The sequence below is a fragment of the Pituophis catenifer genome, unplaced genomic scaffold (assembly GCF_029215685.1).
Source record: "Pituophis catenifer annectens isolate HBS135680 unplaced genomic scaffold, rPitCat1.0.hap2 SCAF_7, whole genome shotgun sequence".
Lineage (NCBI taxonomy): Eukaryota > Metazoa > Chordata > Lepidosauria > Squamata > Colubridae > Pituophis > Pituophis catenifer.
Window position 1 is genome coordinate 35,923,982 of NW_027256887.1, and position 23,034 is coordinate 35,947,015.

General features: G+C 43.8%; 1 protein-coding gene across 12 annotated transcripts in view; it reads right to left on the minus strand.

Moving 5' to 3' along the window:
- The window catches only part of NRCAM (neuronal cell adhesion molecule), a 138,496-nt gene extending 121,704 nt beyond the window's left edge, over positions 1-16,792 (minus strand). For all 12 annotated transcript variants that reach the window (XM_070946897.1, XM_070946889.1, XM_070946892.1 and 9 more), the window contains exons 1-2: positions 16,630-16,792; positions 16,232-16,354 (exon numbers count right to left, since the gene is read on the minus strand). In XM_070946897.1, coding sequence (XP_070802998.1) covers positions 16,232-16,354; positions 16,630-16,777 — 271 coding nt within the window. In that variant the 5' untranslated portion in view covers positions 16,778-16,792. The remainder of the gene's footprint in view (positions 1-16,231; positions 16,355-16,629) is intronic.
- Between the last annotated feature and the right edge of the window lie 6,242 nt (positions 16,793-23,034).

A 23,034-nucleotide genomic window follows, 5' to 3' on the forward strand; every position in this document is an offset into this window, starting at 1 on the left:
CATGTGGGACATGCCACCCGGGATTGTCCCCAACGAGTTCCAGCTCCTATCTCGTACCAGCCCAGAGGAACAGATTCCAGAGGAGGCAGAGGCAGAGGCGGAAGACAAGGTCGCCGTGGTCCCAGGCATGATCCACAAGCTCCACTTGCCACATTGGCATTAACCAACGATCCACAGCCTCATCCAGAGTACGACAGATGACTCCTATGGACTTTGGACAGTGGTGCAGCATTGCATGTTACCTACAGAAAGGAACTTTTCACAGAGATGCACGAGCCCGAACCTGAACTACGTGAACTTTATTCTTTTTTTAAATCATCCTTGTCAGGTCAAAGGAAAAGGAACTGTTTATGTTGAAGAGCTCGATGCATTCATTCCTGATGTTTATTATATACCAACAGCAAATAGTAATTTGCTTAGTCAGAGTCACTTATCTAGAATGTTAAAGTTCCAGGTTCACCACCTCGAAAAAGCAAGTTACATAGTTAAAGATGGAGATATTATTGCTGAAACCATGTTAATTGGTGGTGTTCATTACCTAAAGCCAAAGCCTAAATCACAAGCACAGGCAAGAATACAGACTCCAAAAGGGGAGAGCACAGGCCCAGAGAGAGATGTTCCAGAGAGAGATCCTGTTGCTACTCCAAAGGCTCTTAAAGCCAACAAAAAGAAAACAAGGAAACAGGTTGCTCAGAGCAAGCCTGAGGTTCCTCATAAAAATGTTAAAGTTGAGAATTCACTAACTGGTAAACCTTTGCATTCCAGGTGTATCCATAAATGGCATAGAAGATTGGGGCATGCCAGTTTCCGTGTTCTTAGAAAGATGCCGGAGTTCGCAAAAGGTTTGGATCTAAAGGGGTGTAAGGTGTTTTTGGATTGTGCTGTCTGCAAGAAAGCCAAATCCAAAGCAGCAGCAATTCCCGAACGCGCTACCCGCCTGTCAACACGCATTTTTGATTTGGTTCATACTGACATAGTTGGTCTTTTTCCGTCAACACTTGGTGGTAGAAAATATTTCCTAACAATTGTTGATAATTAATCTAGATATGGATATGTATATCCTATGAAAGAAGGATCTTTCAGATATTTAAAGACTTTGCAGCTCTTGTTTCTACCCAACACCAAGTTCGCATCGCCAGAATCCAGAGTGATAGTGGTGCTGAATTCATGTCTCAGCGCTTCCAGGACTGGATGCGTAAGAATGGAATTCTTCATCAGACATCAGCTCCTTACACACTGGCTCACAACGGAGTCGTAGAACGACGACAAGGGGTACTGCAAACCATGATGCGTTGTCTCCTAGAAGACGCCAACCTTAGTAACCCATACTGGGGTGAAGTTATCAAATATGCAAATTACATTGTCAACTGTACTTGGAGTAGTGTAATAAATCAGACTCCTTTCTTCATGATGTACGGGTACAAGCCCGATCTCAAAAACCTCCATATTTTTGGTTCATATGCTATGGTGAACATTCCCTTAGCTCAAAGAAGAAAAGGAGGTCCAGCAGCAAAGAGACTGAGATTTATGGGCATTGATGATAACTCAAAATGGAGCAAATTTATCAACTCCAAACATGTAATTGTGATTTCCCAATCTGCTAATTTTGAGGAAGATGTTGACTGGTCCAGGATTCATTCCAATGATCCTGAAGTTTATTTTCGTAGAGATTATACTGCTGATGCCACACAGCCTGATGATAAAGATTCCACTGGTTCTTCTCAACCTGATGTTCCATCTTCGCAAGCCGCAGATGCTGACGCTAGCAACGAATGTGAGGACGAGGACGAAGCAGAAGAAGAATGGACTGTTGTTCCGAGACGTTCCAAGAGGGTCACAAAGGGAATCCCTCCACAACGATATTCATGGCAACTGACAAAATCACCCTTGCCTTTGATTTGCAGTGTTACACTTCCACCTGATATGTTCATACAAATCAAACATCTTCTTGATTCAGAGCAAGACAAATGGTATGAGGCAATGCAGGCTGAAATGGACAGTCTAAAGAAACTTAAAGTGTTTACACCTGCAAAACCTCCAGCAAATAAAAGGGTCATTGGCACTCGATGGGTCTACAGAATCAAAAAGAAGCCAAATGGTGAGTCATTGTACAAGGCCAGACTTGTAGCTCAGGGTTTCGCTCAACGTTATTCTGAGGACTACACAAATACCTATTCACCGACAGTCCAAACTGAGAGTGTAAAAATTGCTTTAACAACTGCAACTATCCTTGGTTTAGAAGTTTTCCAGTTCGATGTTGACACGGCTTATCTACATGCTGACCTAGATGAAGAGATCTACGTGAGAGGTCCTCCAGGGTTCCAACAGCAAGAAGGGGATACCTGGTTTCTAAACAAAAGTCTTTATGGTCTGAAACAGTCTGGTTTAATGTGGTACTTATGTCTTACTGATAAACTAAATTCAATGGGCTTTATTAAGTCTGAAACTGATGAGTGCATGTTCACAAAAAGGTCTAACAATACATATGAGATAGTTCTTGTTTATGTTGATGATATTGTTTACATTGGTCCAAATAAGCAAATGAGTGAAATTTTTGCCAAAGCTTTGCAGAAATATTTCACATTGAAATCTTTAGGTCATGTTAGCACTTAGTTAGGTGTTCAGATTGAAAAAAACACAGAAGGGGTTTAGTTTTTCACAAGAAGATAAAATTGAACAAATTTTGCATCATTGCAACATGAAGGATGCTAACACAGCAAACACACCCATGCAAACAGATTTTCACAACTTGACACATGAAGCAAGTCCTGAGTTCGAGGATGAAACACTTTATCGTTCAGTTATTGGGTCACTGTTGTACATTAGTAGTTGGACCAGACCCGACATTGCACTTTTTTTTTAAATTTGATTTATATGCCACCCTTCTCTGGAGACTCAGGGCGGCTTACAATGCGTTAAGCAATAGCCTTCATACTTTTGTATATTTATACAAAGTCAGCTTATTGCCCCCACAAACTGGGTCCTCAATTTACCTACCTTAGAAAGGATGGAAGGCTGAGTCAACCTTGAGCCTGGTGAGATTCGATCTTACTTTAATTGCAGACAGCTGGTGTTAAATTACAGTGCTTCTGTCTGTTGAGCTAAACCAGGCATTTAGTGTTAATCTCCTATCTCGACACGTAGGTAAGGCAAACATGCGTTATGAAATTATTGAGATATCTAAAACACACTAAACATATGAAGTTATTGTTAGAACCAACACATACTGATTATGAAGAATTATGTTGTTATGCAGATTCTGATTGGGCAAGTGATAAGAAATCACGTAAAAGTACTTCAGGTTATATGATGTTCTTAAATGGATTTATTGGCAAGTGCGTAAACAGAATTTTGTTTCTTGTTCATCTACTGAAGCTGAATATGCTTGTGTTTCAGATGCGTGTAATTCTCTAACATGGTTTGATGCTTTGGTCACAGATATCTCGACACACCCGATCCGACCAATCACCATGATGGAAGACAATGAATCGGTGGTTTATATTTCTGAATCACATTTCACAGGTTCTAGGTCCAGACACATTGACATCCGTTATCAAAACATAAAACAATTAGCGAAGCAAGGTTTTGTTAAATTGCAGTATGTATCTACACATGGTCAAATTGCAGACATGCTCAACAAACCACTTCCAGCAGCTCAACACGAGTATCTGCGTAAGAAGATGTGCCTTATTTGATGATGTACCTGATGTTCGCTCAGCTGACAAAGAAGGGGATTGTCACTGCATTTTTTTGTATTTGTCAGCTGGGCTCCCATTCCGAGACTTATGGTAGACTGATTTGACTCTTATCTCAGAAGCCACTGCACATGTCCACATTCTTTCACATTCTTTCACTTTCTTCTAACTTTCTTTGTTCACCTGCCAAGAGGCAAGGCAGGAACGCTGCCAAGATGTAATTAATTAGCTAGTAAGATGTTTTTACTTCTTTATAATAAAATGTGTTTCTTAGAATGTATCTCAGGTTTATTTTCTTAAAGTATACTTCAAGGAAAAAGCCACGGTCCCGTCTCTAATCAAGGTGCAATTACCCAAAGCGGAATGGGATTAATTGCCACCCTGACACTCTTTGGGCCCCTTGCTGTGCCTCCCTGCCACCCTGTCACGACAGTGGCATGGTTGGAGCCTTAGTGCGGAAGCGAAACGCCCCTGCACTTGTCTTTGCGTGGCAACAGCATTCTGCCTCTGTTGTGGTAAATTTGCTGTTGCCGCCAGCAAAGAGGGCTGGGAGAGAACAGTGGGGGCGGATCTTGCAGGGTGGGGGCCATCCCCCAAGTCTGGCCTTCTTCCTCCCTTGTCGGTGGGGAGAAGAAAAAGAAGGGGGTGGCGTGAGGAAACGGTTCCCTCCGCCAAGCACCGAGCTCAACAGCCCAGTGGGGTGGGGGGGAGATGGCCCGGCAGAAGCGCCCCCATTATGAGTTGGATGGCGGAGAGGCATGGTCCGGCTCTCACAGCAGGACGCTCTTCGCCGCCTTTGAAATGCGTTGCCCTTCTTCCCCAAATCTCTGCTCTTTCACCCCAGCGCGAGCTATGTTTCTGCTTAGTTTCTTTTCCTGTGCCTTCACCGGGCAGCAATGGCTGGGGCCGTGGGCTGGGGGCAGCAGAGGCATCAGGGCTTTCCTCCCCTCAGCAAGCCAGGCCTGGAGGAGCACGGAGAGTTATGGGCGAGTGCCAGAGGATCAGAAGATGTGCTCCAAAGTCGCCCCAACTCGCGTTTCCAGCATGCACTCCTCTGTCCTGAAGTAGGATTGAGTGGATGGAAGGGGGGAGGGAAGGAGAAGCCCTGGCTGGCTTTCCTTTGGCCTGGGGTGGGGGGAAGACCCAATATCCCTTCCATGGCCTGCCTGCTGTTCTCACAGCACCTTGCAGCACAGCGAAAGCATGTTTCAAAATGAGGGAGATTGGATCCCGTCCTCCTCCTGGAGCCCATTCCCTGCCCCACTCGCCCCTGGTAGCTCGCTCTCTCTCTCTCTCTCTCTCTCTCTCTCTCTCTCTCTCTCTCTCTCTCTGTCTCTCTCTGTGTGTGTGTGTGTGTGTGTATCTCTCTCGCTGCCCGTCTGTGTCCCTTCTCACTCTCAGAAAGAGTATGTGCTTTCCTTGGGGCTTTTTGTTACCTGTTTTTCTTTCTTCCTTTTGGAAATCCAGGCTGGCTGAGCAACAAACGAACCCGTGATGGAGGCTTCACTCCTCCTCCCCCTCCCCCCTTCATGCACACCCTCTCAGCCCTGCCACAGCTGGCCAGGGAGTCGCGAGAGGAGGAGGAGGGGGAGGAGGAGGAGGGAAGTCTCTGCTGAGGGTTTGTTCGCTCCTCAGCAGCCAGGATTTCCAAAAAGAAGAAAGAAAAACGGGTAACAAAAAGCCCCAAGGAGAGCACACAGGACTTTCCAAGAGAGTGAGAAGGGACACAGAGATGGGGAGCGAGATACACACACACACACACACACACACACACACATACACAGAGGGGGCGGAGAAAGCAAGAGAGGGAAAGAAAGAATGAGAGAGAGAGATGAGGAGAGAGGGATGAGGGAAATAGAGAGAAAAAGAGAGATGAGAGGGAGACAGAAAAAGAAATATGACAAAGTGAAAGAGACAGAGAGAAAGAGAAATGAGAGAGGGAGGAGAGGAAGATAGAGAGAGAGGGTGATAGAGAGGGAGATAGAGAGAAAAAGAAAGACATGTGAGAAAGAGAAAGATGAGAAGGAGAGGGACATAGAGAAAGAGAAATGAGAGAGAGGGAGAAAGATGAGAGGGAGGGAAAGAGAGGGAGATACCTATTTCCCATTGCAAACATGGGGAGTCACAAAACCTGGGAAGGCATGCTGGGGGGGGTGTCATGTGACTGGATGGGAGTGAGTGACGTTGAGTTGGCCATGCCCACCCAGGTTTTGTGGCTCCCCGTGTTTTGTTTTCTGCAAGGAAAAAGGCCCAAAGGCGAATTTGAGTGTTTAAGGTTGCAGACCCCTGGTCTAGGAGGAGGAGGAGAGGATTTAGACGTGCAGGAAGGAGAGCGGCTGCGATCCGCCATTTTGCAATGAGGTCTCCCCCAATGATGCTGATGAGGCACCGAATTGGTGTAACAGTCTTATGGCAGCCTCAAACCGATGATATGGCTTGTTTGGAGGCAATGCGCTGCCGCAAGGTCATTTAAAGGTGGCGCAGAGCCGACGGAACAGCTCCTGAAGTGCCCAAAACAATTGTCTCAAAATGGCACGAAGTTGACAACACAGCTCCTGAAGCACCCGAAATATGTCCCAAAATGGCGCGAAGCTGACAAAATAGCTCCTCAGGCGCCTTTTATCTCTGCCACAGAATGGCGTGGAGCCAACAACACAGCTCCCAAGTGTCAGAACAAATGCCCCAAAATGGCATGGAGCCGGCAGCACAGCTCCCAAGGCACCAAAGAGCAAGGGCTAGGTAGGAGAGAGCTCAGCTCCGACACCATGGAGCTTGGCTCAATCCCCTAAGTGCGAAGCCGGCAGCACGGCTTCCCCCGCGCTCCTTAGTAGACTCACAGTTGGCTGTTCCAGTCTGATCAGATAAGGCTGTCAAATCCATGCGGCGATATGCCGATCTTGCTGAAATGGAGTCAGAAACGCCACCAAAGAAGCGGCTCAGCTGAGTGGCGCTCGGCTGAGCGCGAAGCTACAAGCCACCACCTTCTCAGCAAACCTCCAGCAGGAGCCACAGTAATAAAACAGTTTGAAATTCTCCAGAAATGCAATGTTAGAAAGTCCAAGCAATGGAGCTACAAGAAAAAAAGTCTCTTAAGGCCGACTGAGTTAACAAACTGGAGCTATACAGGAAGAGGAGGTGTGTTTAAGCAAATGTCAACTCAGTCTCTGGCCAATCAGATGGGGATAATCCATTGCTTGGACTGTCTAAGCAGTGCACAGGAGAAACATCGCACACACACAAGCGTGCATGCACAAGGAAACCGGTAGCGACAGAATTTGAAACCCACTACTAAGGTATAGGTATATTCTGGGCTACAGCTATTCTTCTGGGATTTGTATGACTAATAAAGGAGAATATTTGTAGCTCAGGGTTGACATGAGGGGTTCTTGGTACTTTCTGAGCTTGCTTGTTTTCTTGCAGATGTTTCATTATCCAAACTTGGTAACATCATCTGTGCTAGTAAAGAATGCTGGTTGTGGTCAGTGTATATTCTCATGGCTTGCCTTATGTGGTGGAGGTGATCTTAAAGATTCTTTGGTTGGGCTGGTTAACTGTTGGCTCTTTCGTAGTTTCTTGATTGGGATATAGTTTACTTGATTGTAAAAATCAAGCCACCAGAATATAAACTGACAGCAAGTAGCACTTCTCACTAGCACTGAAAATGTTATCTAGTTTGGGCAATGAAACATCTGCAAGAAAACAAATAAGCTCAGAGAGCACTAAGGACCTCTCATGTCAACCCTGAGTTACAAATATTGTCCTTTATTAGTACCACATATGGGTGTCAAACGTTTCAGACAGCACGAAACGGGAAAAATTTGCCTGCAGGCACACTTCCACAAAAGAACAGCTTTTCTTCCTGCATGAATGTCTATGACAGCATGCTCTACCTACTAGTGTTAGATATAAGCCTCCAATCAATTGCACATCTGGATGGAAAATAGCCCATGAAAAGTGAGCGAAAACTGATATGGTTCATGATCACAGATGCACACTTCAGATTGAACAATTATCAGCACACCATAGCAAACCTCAAAGAACAGTTGGAACAGACTGTCACATCAGAGCACATGGAGAGTCTGGCCACTACCATCATGAATATATTCCATAGACATGCTGGGAAAAGAAAATCCAGACTACAAAACTGGTTATGGGGGCGTGCACCTGCTGTCTTCGAGCGGTGGCGCGCTCCGGCCCCCAATGCTCCTGTCGTTCCCCGGGCTGTGCAGATCCTCAGGGCCCGGGCCTTTGGCTGATGTTGTGCAACGCCGTTGTAAATAAAGCCCCCCCTCATTTGTGATTTTGTTCAAGAGGGGGGAGCGGACCTGGCGGGTATTACGGAGACCTGGTTGGGCCAGGAAGGGGGGTTCCCCTTGTTGAAATGTGCCCACCAGGCTTCCGAGCATTCCATCAGCCGAGGGTTCAGGGGCGGGGCAGGGGGGGGTTAGCGGTTGTTATAAAGGAAGGTCTTGGTCCGAAGGAGGCCACTGTCCTCAGACAGCTGGATGTGAGTCCCTCTTTGTGGTCATGGGGTGCAGGTGGGCCTGCTGATCATGTACCTGGCTCCCTGCCACATGGCAACGGCCCTGCCTGAGCTGCTCAATGTGATAGCTGGGATGGCGGTTGATACCCCCAGACTTATGGTTATGGGGGATTTCAACCTGCCGTCTGTTGGTGAAACGTCTGAGGCAGCTTGGGAGTTCATGGCTTCCATGACGTTCATGGACCTGACCCAGTTAGTTCATGGACCTACACACATAGGGGGACACACTCTGGACTTGGTTTTCATTTCTGGCCAGTGGCTAAATGGTTTAGATATAGGGGATGTAGTGATTAAACCCTTGTCATGGTCCATTCTCTCCTTCAACTTGACCTTCAAACCACTACACCCCGCTGCAGGGAGGCAGAACTGACTAGGTGGTTCTGCCCCAGATGCCTGATGGAGCCTGATAGGTTCCAGATGGAGCTTGGGCCATTCCCTGAGGCTCTGGCTCACAACCTGGCTGAAGACCTGGTGGCTGCCTGGGATAGGGTGGCCGCTGGAGCTTTGGACTGTGTCGTGCCTTTGCGGCCTCTGACGTGCCACTGATCTCACTTAGCTCCCTGGTTCTCCGAGGAGCTGAGGGAGATGAAGCACCGGAAAAGACGCTTGGAGAGCAGTTGGAGGGCTAGCTTTTCCGAATCCGACCAGACACTGGTAAGGTCTCATATTAAGACCTACCTAGTGGCGATAAAAATGGCAAAGCTTAATTATTTTTCCATTATCACATCTGCAGATAACCGCCCAGCCGCCCTGTTCAGGATGACCCGCTCCCTGCTCCATCCGGGAGCGCGGGAGGACCCCTTGGAGGGCACGGCTGAGGATTTTGTGCAGTATCTGCATGACAAAGTCACTCAAATTCGGGAAGGCCTGGACTCTGACTGGGTAGATACAGGCGGGGTGACGGAGACAGGTCTTGAGAGCGTTATCTGGGAGGAGTTTGAACCAGTGACCCCTGAAGACGTGGACAGGATTCTGGGTAGATTTAGCGCGGCCACATGTTTATTGGATCCATGTCCCTCCTGGTTGGTGCTGGCTTCCCGGGAGGTTACACGAGGCTGGCTCCAAGGAGTTGTTAACGCTTCTTTGAGAGGGGGCTACTTCCCCGCCGCCTTGAAAGAGGCGGTGGTGAGGCCTCCCCTCAAGAAGCCCTCCTTGGACCTGGCTGTTTTAGCAAATTATTGTCCAGTCTCCAACCTTCGCTTTGTGGCCAAGGTTGTTGATAGTGTGGTGGCGCGACAGTTCCCCCAGTACCTGGATGAAGCGGTGTATCTCGATCCGTTCCAGTTGGGCTTCAGGCCTAGGCACAGCAACGAAACAGCATTGGTCACATTGGTTGATGATCTCTGGAGGGCTCGGGACAGGGGTTGTTCCTCTGTTCTGGTCCTGTTATATCTCTCAGCGGCTTTTGATACAATCAACCATGGTATCATGCTGCGCCAATTGGAGGGGTTAGGGGTGGGGGGCACTGTGTTGTGGTGGTTCTCCTTCTTCCTCTCTGATCGGTCGCAGTTTGTGTTGATGGGGGGCCAGAGGTCGACCCAGAGGCGCCTTGTATGTGGGGTGCCACAGGGGTCGGTCCTCTCGCCCCTTCTGTTCAACATTTATGTGAAGCTGCTGGGTGAGATCATCCGTGGTTTCGGGGTGAAGTACCATCAGTACGCTGATGACACTCAGCTGTACATCTCCACCCCGGACCACCCCAATGATGTCCTTGACGTGATGTCCCAGTGTCTGGAGGCCGTACGAATCTGGATGGGGAGAAACAGGCTCAAGCTCAACCCATCCAAGACCGAGTGGCTCTGGCTTCTGGCGTCCCAATATAGTCAGTTGGTGCCATCTCTAACTATTGGGGGCGAGTCGTTGGCCCCCACAGAGAGGGCTCGCAACTTGGGTGTTCTCCTGGATGCACGGCTGTCTTTAGAAGAGCATGTGATGGCTGTGGCCAGGGGGGCTTTTATCAGGTTCGCCTGATTCGCCAGTTTCAATCCTTTCTGGATTGGGACTCCTTACGCACGATGAGTCATGCCCCCGTCACTTCCTGCCTGGACTACTGTAATGCTCTCTACATGGGGCTCCCCTTGAAGAGTACCCAGAGGCTCCAACTGGTCCAGAATGTGGCCGCACGGGTGATTATGGGAGCGTCATGGCGCTCCCATGTAACACCTCTCCTGCGTTAGCTGCACTGGCTCCCGGTGGTCCTCCGGGTGCGATTCAAGGTGTTGGTCACCACCTTTAGAGCGCTCCATGGCTTAGGGCTGGGATATTTACGGGACCTTCTGCCTTCTGCCACTGAGAGCCTCCCGCCGGCCAGTATGCTCCCACAGAGAAGGGCTCCTCTGGGTGCCGTCGGCCAAACAATGCTGACTGGCGGCCCCCAGGGGGAGAGCTTTCTCTGTGGGAGCACCTGCCCTCTGGAACGAGCTCCCCCCAGAGATATGGACAATTCCAGACTTACGTACTTTCCGTCGGGCCCTCAAAATCTTTTTATTTCATCAAGTTGGGCTGGCCTAATCTCTCCAAATGTGTATTTTAATTTGGATTTTTAATGGGGGATTTTAACTGTCGGGCCAAATTATCTAATTCATTTTTAAATTGTTTTTATATTTTGTATTTGATGTTTTTTACTTCTGGCTGTTCACCGCCCTGAGTCTTTCAGGAAAAGGGCGGTATACAACTTTAAATATTAAATTAAATTTAAATTAAAACAAACTCCTTAAACTCAGTTCCAGAACCAAAGAAATACCAGAGCCTGAATAGGTGGTCAACATGTCCAGTCACCCACTATCCACTGCAGAACAAAGGATCCTACAAAAATTACTCAACTAGGGCATTTAAAATCACTAAACTCACTACAGAAATCCAAGAAAACATTAGACAAAGCATCATTCCACAGATCAGAAGAAGACAAGAAGAGAATCAACTTACAAGAGAAGACAAAGCAGCCTCAGAAACCTAAAAAAAGGACCAGACCATCATCATCCTATCTGAAGACAAAGGCTGACCATGTTATTATGGACAGAGCACAATACCTGCAAAAAGCAAAAGAAATACTGGAGGACAAAGAAACCTACATCCCAGTCAACACTATCCGAATACAAAACTAAACAACCACATCAAGATTCTCCCAATCTTCTACAGATGCCCCAAAATACACATACCTGTTCTGCCCCAGCTCCGGATCCCAAGGAGTGTGACACATAGAAAGCTCCAAAAACTCTGTTTAATACAAACAGACCCCTTTCAAAATGCAGGCTTTCAGTGCAAATATCCTTATCAGCCTGCCATGAATTACAGAGAATAAACGAAGTCTGACAAGGGTTGGCAACCATCCCAGAAACCACGATGTAACAAGAAACTCACTCTCAAAATGCTCTGCATAGTAATTAAACGTTGTTTCCAACAGCGTTTGCTATCTGTGAGCAAACTTAAATAGGCAAAGGGAGTGGCCAATTAGCCCCAAACTTTACTCTCGAGGAGACCTCCTCCTGAGTAGCCACTCCTGCCTTTTGGCAACCCTGCGTGCTCGAGCATTGAGGAGAGGCTCCTCCACTTCGCTATCTCCACTTGAAGGAGCCTCTGGAGGTTCTGAAGGCCCTGACTGAGTCTCTGCCTCTGGCACCACATCCTCTTTAGCCTCCTCGCTGTCCGACTCGAGCGCCGGCTGCACAGGCTGCTGGCGCGACACCACACCAGCCTCCTCTTTGTCGGGATCAGCCACAATCCGTGCAGGCCGTTGGCGGGCCACAACAATACTCCTCCATCCAATCATATCACTGCCAGGGACCACTACATACAACATTGCAAAGAATTAACAAAAAAGCTTGGGCACCTCACAAGAGGAAGCAAATGTTCCATTAACTCTCCACCACAGTGTCTTCAAACAATCAGGGATGTGACTATAAATGAGGATGAAATCATGGTCTCATTTGATGTCACAGCCCTGTTCATGTCTAAAGATGGATAATAAAGAATTAGCCAAAGAATCCATGACAGCATTGCTCCACAGCACATCTGACTTAACCAAATACACGAAGATTGAAACACCCAGGATTATGGATCTCATAAACCTCTGCTTAACTATGTATTTCCAATTTGATGGACAAATTTACCAATAAATTAAAGGGACACCTATGGGATCACCGCTTTTAGAACTTATAGCGGGGGTCATCATGCAATGTCAAGAAGCCATAGCACCTCCACAAATAAAACCATAAATATGGATCAGATATGTAGATGACACCTTCACCATAATAAAAAAAGACCAATTAGAGAACACCCACAGAACCATCAACAACATTTTTAAAGGAATCCAGTTTACTAGAGAAAAAGAATACAAGAACTTGCTACCCTTCCTGGATATCCTGATCAGCAGAGGTCACAATGGCAAACTAGAAATGCAAGTCTACAGAAAAACCACCCATACTAACCAGTGCTCCACTACCAAAGCAACAACCCAACCTCCCACAAGAGAAGCTACCTAAGGACTTTATTTAAATGAGCCCAAACACACTGCAGGAACACGGAACAACAGAAAAAGGAAAGACAGTATCTATATAACATATTCCAACAAAATTAATACCCACACAACTTTATCAACAAGTCCCTGATCACTCAACCCAATACAGCACAACCAAAACAAATTATAAAAAGAATTACACTGCCATACATCAAGAATATCTCAGAAATCCCCAGTCGACTCCTACAACCACATGGAATCAGCATAGCACACAAGCCAACTAAAGCCCTTCAAAACATCCTGACCTAAGCACACCAAAAGACCCAACAACCCCAGAAGAAAAAACAGGTATCATTTATTCTACAACATACAATGTAAGGACTCCAACAACCACTATGTAGGACAAACAGTCAGAAGACTGGCAGAATGCATCCACAAACATCAACTAGCAGTCAGAAGACAAGATGAAAATTCTTTAATTTTACAACATGTAGACAGATTTAACCATAGTTTCAATTGGGAAAATGTGACTATTCTAGACCAAGCCAAGTCCAAAAATGTCAGGGAATTCTTAGGAAGCCTGGCACTCTGACAAATCAGCCATCAATAGATACATAGACATTAATAACATCTATACCGGGTGTTGGCAACCCACAGCTTCGGAGCTGCATGTGGCTCTTTCGTCCGCTTGCTTTGGCTACCTGTCACACCACTGGCTGGCCCCACCCCTCGCTCCATATTCCAGAATCTGAGCAAAGCGCCCCTGTACTTGCCTCATCTCGTGGGTGCTTCTTCCGGTCCTTGTTGGTGCTGCATGCACCTGGGTTTCTCGGGGAGACACGTGACTTGCCCTCCACACTGAGACACTGCCTGCAATGATGCTCTGCATCGTACTGGGCTCCAGGAGGAAGAGGCAATGCCGTCTCCCCCATTGTGAAGTGTGCTAAATTTAACTGTGCTGCGCAAGATGCTGCAAGAGCAGCGGACAGGCTATGGAGGTGGCAACAGCAGCGGCATTGGCCACAGCCAGGCCAGGCCAGTGTCTCGGGGCGGAGAACAAATTGCAGCAAGTACAGGGGTGCTTCGCTCCCACTCTGGAATATGGAGCGAGTCTCCCCACCCCCACCATCACCCTTACCTTCTCAGGCCAGGCGAAGAGTGACTGGAAGGGGAGGGCGAGAGGCGGGGCCAGCCAGTCGTGGGTTCAGCCAACAGGGAGTTAAAGCAGGGGGGGCCAAAGAGATTCATTTATCTGGGAACCTGAAATGACTCTTGATTTGGATCATATGGTAAAAAGCACCCAAAGAAGAAGAAAGAACAACATCAACAAAAAAAGAAAAAACCCAACCCTTGCCTGTTCTTGGAAATGGTTCAAGAGGGAACACACACACACACACACACACACACACACACACACGAGAGAGAGAGAGAGAGAGAGAGAGAGAGAGACAGAGAGAGACAGAGACAGAGAGAGAGAGAGAGAGAGAGAGACAGAGACAGAGACAGAGACAGAGACAGAGACAGAGACAGAGAGACATACACAGAGAGAGGCACAGAGAGAGAGAGAGATACCTGTTTCACACAGAAAAGACCGGGAGCCACAAAACCTGGGTAGGTATAGCTGGGGGGTGTCATGTGACTGGGTGGGAGTGAGTGATGTCGGGTTGGCCACGTCCACCAGGTTTTGTGGCTACAAGTGTTTTCTTTTCTGTGGGAAACGGATCCAAATGGCTCTTTGAGTGTTTAAGGCTGCAGGTCCCTGATCTATAGACTATGCAAAAGAGACTATCACCCAGCCCAAAAAAAAGAACAAAAAGACCCAAGGACCTCTCCATCAGCAATTAGTACCCAGATCAGCATAGATTAACTCCAAGATTAACATCAGACCAAAAATCAACTAAACAATATCCCAATCAAGAAACTGCCAAAGAGCCAACAGTAAACAGCCCAACCAAGAATTTCTCAGATCACCCCACCACCACACTGACAGGGCAAGCCATAAGAACATACACAGGCCAAAAACAGCATTCCTTACTAGCACTAATGATGTTTCCTAGTTTGGATAATGAAACATCTGCAGCAAACAAGCAAGCTCAGGACCCCTCATTTGTATGACTGGTAGAGCTGTCCACTTTTTAATACTTCCACTGTCAGATCCCATAGATCCCTATTGGGATGTTGCCATTCTGGTGGGGAGGGGGCCTGGGTGCATACTTTCATTTACTTAAGGAGTGAATACATCAACTACAAAACACCTGGCCAGTGGTAAGAAAAGCTCTAAGCGATGCTAGAGCCACTTTTAATCACAAGTGGGTAAAAAGAGGATGGAGCCCAAGCCATTTAAAGTAGGGGATAGGGTGTACTTATCCACTGGATTCCTACTATCCTTGCAGCTCTCTAAAAAGTTGGGACCAAAGTTCATAGGACCCTTTCCTATCACTCAAATCATCAACCCCGTAACGGTTGAATTACTGCTCCCTAAAACCCTCAGGTCTGCTCAAAACCCTCCACCCAGTATTTCATTGCAGTCTATTAAAACCCAAAATTACCTCCACACTGAGATCACCAGTAGACATTCCACCTACTCCTATCATGATTGAGGGTGAGCAACACTTCGAAATTAAGGATATCCTGGATTCACGCACACACCATGACACCACACAATACTTAGTTACTTGGAAACACCTGCCCCCCTCTCAGAATGAGTGGATTGCTAAAAAACATGTTAGAGCCCTCAACTTACTGAGAAAGTTCCATTTACAGTATCCCGAGAAACCCAAATAACTCACTGCTCTGTTTTCTCTTTATGCTTATTTTTCAGGTGGATTTCTCCTATTCCTAGGGAGGCAACATGTCAGGTCCCATAGATCCCTATTGGGACATTGCCATTCTGGTGGGGAGGGGGCCTGGGTGCATTCCTTCATTTATAGCCTTTTTCCTGATGTCTATGTATCCTGTACTTTGATTTACCTTCTTGGGAATGTAAGGGGGGAGGGCCATCTGTTTTGTCTCAGTTCCAAAACTTCCACAAGAGACCCCTGAGAACAGCTTCTTATCATCTTCTCAGTCTGAGATTCTAAAAACAACTTCACACCTGTGGATTGGCTCATTCAACATCGAAATGAGGGGAGGGGTTTCTAACTGCTTTATCCTAATTGAATTGCATGGGGAAACCTCAGATCCTGCTTCTTCTGTCTTGCAATCCCTTTCTTTCAATAAAGGGTTCCTTTTGAAATGTTAATTGTTTCAAGAGTTCTGCTTTCTTGAACGGAGAGTAGAGGTAGACCCTTACACCCACAATATAAGATTTCCCTTTGTTGAAGGATCAGGACTTAACAATTATTTTGCAGTCCAAGTTATTATAAGCCTGCGACAAATTGAATTCCCAATGAATCTGAATTGCAACTGATGTGTAAAATAATAAAAGAAACCTCTCCCATACATCTTATTGCTATAATCCATGGATCATCAGAAATAAAAAAACTGAAAATATAATTATAGTTTTGTAGTTGCATATGGGTTTCAAATGTAACTTACAGTTATCCATCCAAAATATTATAGGTGGTGGTAACCCTACTGGTGGCCTGCAGGGAAGAATTGCATATTGACCTTCAATAACTCTTACTGGAACTAGCTTTTCTTTAGTCCACAAAGGAGATCCTACATGGAAAAAAATACTGTCATTTAGTCTTAGACTTAAAAGAAACAACCAGGAAAGGAAAATACTATAATATAGCATAAATATCAGACAAAATGAAAATTATATTTAATTTTTAAATACAAGTTAACAAACAGAACAATATTCTTTCTTATGTAGGAATTTGATTTTGCTGAGTGATATAACCTGTTACACAAAAGCAAGGATTTCAAACATAGAGGGAAAACTATTTGCAAGAACTGAGAAGAAATTAAAGTTTCATTAATATTAAACTTACGGGATGCTCTTATAACAATATTATTGGAAATTGCTGCTCCAAGCACATTCCTTGCTGTACACTGATAAACACCTTCATATAATTCTGCTTTTCCTCCATTTTCTTCATTAATAATATTTATTAAAAGAGTTCCTGAATGAGGCTTCATTCTTATTCGTGGATCTTTATCTATTTCAAAATGAGTTCCATTACGTGTCCATGAAAAGCTATCAATAAAATAAAAACACTGAAAAAATTCTTTTTTTATTAAAAAAAACACTTGTTTTAAGCAAATGTACAAGTTATAATAGTATAAACATAAACGTTATAGTAGTAGTAGTAGTAGTAGTAGTAGTAGTAGTAGTAGTAGTAGTAGTATTTGGAGAGCCAGTTAAAAATGTGACAAGCAAATTTTCTTAAAACACTTATCTCTATTTTAATTTTTTATTAAATCCTTTTTAATTTTCTTTTAATTTTCTCCAGTAACAAAAAAGTCAATTATGGGCCATGCACAGATTTCCATATATTGAAGGCTTATAAACTGGTTCATATATATCAGAAATAGTTAGAGTAAAAATTCTTAAGAAATGTGTTATATTCTTATTATTATTACAATAGTTTGCCTCTTCAGAAACTTTGTGATTTTCTACTAAGGTATCAATCTTTTTTCCTGGAATTCATATGTTCCTTTCAGAACTTCTTTGTCTTCTCCATTGACATTTGTAATGTATCCACTCTAATTAGGAAGTTATATTTTCTTAACTCCTTTATTTTTAAAGTAAGTAGAATCACTCCTTACTGTCTGCTATTTATAGATTGTGAAATGGAAAACCTTTGAATTTTTTTTTTTTGCACACTATATTTTTAACAAAGTAAAATTAAAAATACTGCTCATGTTGTGTAATTATTTTGATATATAGGACAGTATACAGTATGACCTGATTAACTGCTTTCTCCATATACAGCAGCCAAATCATTAAGATGTACTTGGGTTTATGCTTATTTGCTCTAAATTATAGCACAACTTAAAAAAGCATGTTCTCAATGCTGGAATCCCAGATATGATTGAGCAGAGATAAATTTTAGATGAGTTAACAGCACATTCAATCAGAGCAGGATGATACATATAGTGATACCACCAAATTTGATCAAGCTTAGTCCAACCTATTGAATCAAATGATAAGTTCAACCATCCCCTCCCCTTCTGAAAATGGAATATAAGAATTCAGCAGATACAATATCCCATTAATGTATTTAGTTAGACCACAACTACTTTGGCCACTTAGATCTGGGTATAAATAAGGAGCTTCTTAGCAACGGTTCTGGTTACGAAGGTTAATTATTTAAAATACAAATCATTAAGAAACAAGTACCCTGAACATTGCATAGTACTTCTGAATCTGACGGGAGCTAGGCTTTGAACATATAAAGGGAGTTCTTGTACACACACACACACACACACACACGGATGCATGCACATGCGCACATGCACACACACACACACACACACATTTTCCATAGTATTCCAACAATGTTATTGTTCCTTTCCTTTCCCCTGCCCGCCCCTCTTGAAAGCACAGCAGAAGATGACAGCAAAGGAGAGAGCCTAATAGCTCTTTGTGGCATAGGCAAAGTGAAATGTAGGAAATATTTTTAAAGGAAGTAATATCAAAATGAAATAATTTCAGAGACAAGCTTCTGAAAGAACCATTTAAAAACACCAGTTAAGTATTTACATGATGTATTTTGATCTGGAATCAAACTTATCTTTGAAACAGGTCAACCCCTTCGGGGTTCAGACAATTTGCTGTGTTAACTGCTGTTTGAACCTTATGCATAATAAACCTTTCCTGCATTGAAGTGCTTGGTCTGGTCCCGTGATTTTCCTACAACATCTTTGTGTCTGTAAATTATTGGATCACCTTCATAAAATTTAGATATTAAGGCTGCAGTTATGAGAATGAGAGAAAACCTGATTATCCAAACCTACCTTTTTCAGGCATATGTAAGATTGCATTATAAAAAAAACAATAAACTTATGTATACAAGACAATCAATCCAGTAATCACTTAACAATAATGTTTTTCTTTGGCTGTATGATATATTATACAAACCAATGAATGAATACAAATCTAGGACTTACGTAGGAGATGGTTTTCCTTTTGCTTCACACTGTATTACAATATTCTCTCTTGGGTCAACAATATAATCTTTTGGAGACTGCTGTGTTATTGTTGGAGGCTGTGACACTTTTTAGAGAAAGTGATCAAAAAGAAAATGAAAAAATACATTTTTATTCACTGGTTTTAAATTCCTCTTTCCCTTCAAGAGCTCAAGGTGGCAAACAGAATACTTCCTTCCCTAGCTATATCCACAAGAACAACCCTGTGATGTGAGTTGGTTGAGAGAAAGTGACTAGGCCAAAGTTACCTAGGAAGCTAAAGATGGGCTTGAACCTGAATCCCCTCAATCTTAATCCTACGAATTAACTATATCTCTAAACTGGTTAAATAATAGTAAAGTTAATTACAAACATTTAATATATTGAAATCATACTTAAACCCACAAGGGAAGCTCTTCTCAAAAGAACAAAATCATTACATGCAGAGGGGGGTTTCAACAGGTTTTGACTAGTTCTGGAGAACTGGTAGCGGAAATTTTGAATAGTTCTGAGAACCGGTAGTAAAAATTCTGACTAATCCTGCCCCCATCTATTCTCTGCCTCCCAAGTCCCAGCTGATCAGGAGGAAATGGGGATTTTGCAGTAACCTTCCCCTGGAGTAGGGAGGAATGGAGCTTTTACAGTATCCTTCCCCTGGAGTGGGATGGGAATGGAGATTTTACAGTATCCTTCCCCTGCCATGCCCACCAAGCCACACCCACCAAGCCATGCCATGCCCACCAAGCCACACTCACAGAACTGATAGTAAAATTTTTTTGAAATCCACCACTGATTATATGACTGTAGAACTGCATTCTAATGCATGTAAAACTATTTTTTCTACATATAAAATTTAAGACAATTTAACTAAGGTAACAGTTTATACCAGTCACCATTCTCTCTCTCTCTCTCTCTCTCTCTCTCTCTCTCTCTCTCTCTCTCTCTCTCTCTCTCTCTCTCTCCCTCTCTTCTCCCCGCTCCTCCTCCTCATATGTGTCACTCAGCCTCCTGCTCCATTGCGGATGTGAGCAAGGAGAAGCGGGCCGGCGGCCATGTGGGATCCTAGATGGAGCCATCGCCATGAGACCAGGTAGTTGTCAGGACATTGATGGCCTGGTTGCGGGGCCCTCAGATAAGCCGGTGCGGAGTGCATGTGGCAGCCATATTAGCACCAGAAGCTACCATGCTGCCACCACCTCCTTTCATCCTACATCCCCCCCCCACCCTGACCCTAGCTTGGTTTTTACAGCTGTGCCTTGCCCCACCTTGTACAACCAAATGGTCAGTAGGACTTAACTAGGCCTTATTTTGGGGGGAGGGCTTATTTTAGGTGCAGATGTAAAAATCGGGCTAGAGCTTGTTTTCAGGGTAGGTTGTATTTTCGGGAAAACATGGTATCTTTTAAATATTAAAAATAAATATTTGAACAATATTTAAATTCATGCCAATTTTTTTCTTGTGTATAGTTTCTATAAGCTATCATCTGTACAGAATATTAAAAAACACAATAAAATTGTTTCAGCACTTAAAAATTGTATTAAGTCACACAGAATTTTTGGTGTAGGTGTAGGCTTATGGGCAGAACTTACATTCTTCAAGAAGTTTTGCTTTTTTCCATGTATCAGATTCAGGAAGTGAATTGTAAACATGAATTAAAGAAAATTATTTGTTAGTAAGATAGAAGTAATGAAATTCTAGAAAGAAAAGATACAGGGAAAGTACAGGCATTCATACTATAGATCTTTTCTGACAACAGATACCAAAGTCACTTTATCAGCGAAGAATCACATAGTTTTCGCACAAAGCATTTGGAACTTTTGTTTAATGTTGCATTGTCAATTATAAATATTATTCCTAACCTATATGGAATAATTAGCATTGTTACATATGCCCTTGGCTGATATGGAAATGGAATTAGTGGATGGCATAATTTGTCCACTGCAAACAAAAAGCAATCAATATACAGAACTAAATGGAAGAATAAGTAACAGAGATGGAATGCCCTGTTGTTAATTGTGCCATTTCATTACCATCTGTTTGAATACAGGAATTCCTCATTAATATTTTAGCGAGAACTATTAGTTCATGTTACACTGGAAATTATAATTCTATATTTAAGTCATAGGCTTAAAAAATAAATTCTTGCTAAGGTGATAAAAATATAAACTTCAGCCAAAATTGTACATTTTACTACTCTCTTCTGATAGCCTTTGAAATAGAACAGTGGATTCTAAATACTCTAAACAGTGGGTTATAAGTACTTTAGATAATTATATGAACTGCATGTAAAACCAAAGTAGATTTTAATGGCTCTATTTCTGTTCTTGTTCTAGTTGGTGTGTATTGTTGATTATTTTTAGAATATAGCCTTTTTTTCTAATCTCAGTAATTATTGCCTTTCAAATATTTTCAATTGTACTCTGTTAAATAAACTTCTTTTCACTGTTTTTTACTGCTTTTTTATTGTTTTAATTGTTTTTAACCTGTAAAAATGAAGTGTTTTAATACTGTGTGTGATCAACCATACGCTAAATAAATAAATAAATTTTCACTGTTAAGTCACTAAATATGGGGGCCTTCCATGACCCTAGGTTATGAGTGCTAAGGTAATCAAAATGCTAATTGTTTATTTTGGATATATTCTACATGCTGAGATAGCAAATGTTAACAAGGTAATTTATTAATGGAACATTTGGGGTGAAAAGGAAAAATAAACTTTTATAATGAACAAGAATTTCCTGCAACTAAGGGGAATGAAAATGTGTGTTTGAGTATGTACACACACATTTTTTGCAATGCTATATTGTTATATAGATTTATTCTAGGTTATCAAGATATTTGTTTACAACAATCTGTTCAATCAGCATCTTTCCATAAATAGTGAATTGTTAGTACTTACAATCAAGAGGTACATCCAATGCAGTAATAATTTGGCATAAGAAAAGAACCAAATGTATTTGTTTTCCAGAGATGCTGTGAATATCCATTCTTATTCAAAGATGGACCATGAAACTCACTCTAGAGTATTACAAGCTCAACTTTCTGTTCTTTAAGATTGCTGGAATATTTTTATTTATTTTGTATAAAGTTGTGCAACCTAGAAAAGAAGCAATGTCAAACAGAAAAAGAGAAGTGAATGCTGTAATTATCTTGAATTACTAATTAGTATGATTCTATATTATGGCTGTTTCATCTGTCATAAAAATAAGCAAATATAAACATATGGAATATAACATGTAAAATGCAGGAACTCCAAATACAATTCTAATACAGTATTTACCTTTTACATAAAAGAGGTATCAAAATTTGAACGCAGAAATTCTGATGGCAAATCTGAAATACCATATTTTTTGGAGTATAAGACGCACCTTATTTTGGGGGGAGGAAAATAAGAAAAAAAAATCTGCCTCTGCCTACTAGCATCCATTGGTATTCATCTAGCTAGCAGCCTTGCAGCAAAGAGCAAGGTCAGCTTCAGCACATTAGCCTGATTCAGCACGAGCAGCTGATTGGCGGGTGGATTGCCTCCCGGAATAACCCCAATCAGCTGTTCCCAGAGGTGAACTTTAGCAACAGGTTCACTGGATGGGGAGAAACAGGCTCAGGCTCAACCCGTCCAAGACCAAGTGGCTGTGGCTTCCGGCATCCCGATATAGTCAGTTGGTACCAGCATTGACTTTTGGGGGCGAATTGCTGGCCCCCACAGAGAGGGCTCGCAACTTGGGTGTCCTCCTGGATTCACGGCTGTCCTTAGAAGAACATATGACGGCTGTGGCCAGGGGGGCCTTCTATCAGGTTTGCCTGATTCACCAGTTGCGGCCCTTTCTGGATCGGGATGCCTTACGCACAGTCACTCATGCCCTCGTCACGTCCCACCTGAACTACTGTAATGCTCTCTACATGGGGCTACCCTTGAGGAGGACCCGGAGGCTCCAACTGGTTCAGAATCCGGCCATGTGGGTGGTTATGGGGGCGACTCGGCGTTCCCATGTAACACCTCTCCTGCGCGAGCTGCACTGGCTCCTGGTGGTCTTCCAGGTGCGCTTCAAGGTATTGGTTACCACCTTTAGAGCGCTCCATGGCTTAGGACCCGGGTACTTACAAGACCGTCTTCTGCCACCGGTAGCCTCCCACCGACCAGTACGCTCCCACAGAGAGGGCCTCCTCAGGGTGCCGTCAGCTAGACAATGCCGGCTGGTGGCCCCCAGGGGGAGAGCATTCTCTATGGGGGCACCTACCCTCTGGAACGAGTTGCCCCCAGAGAT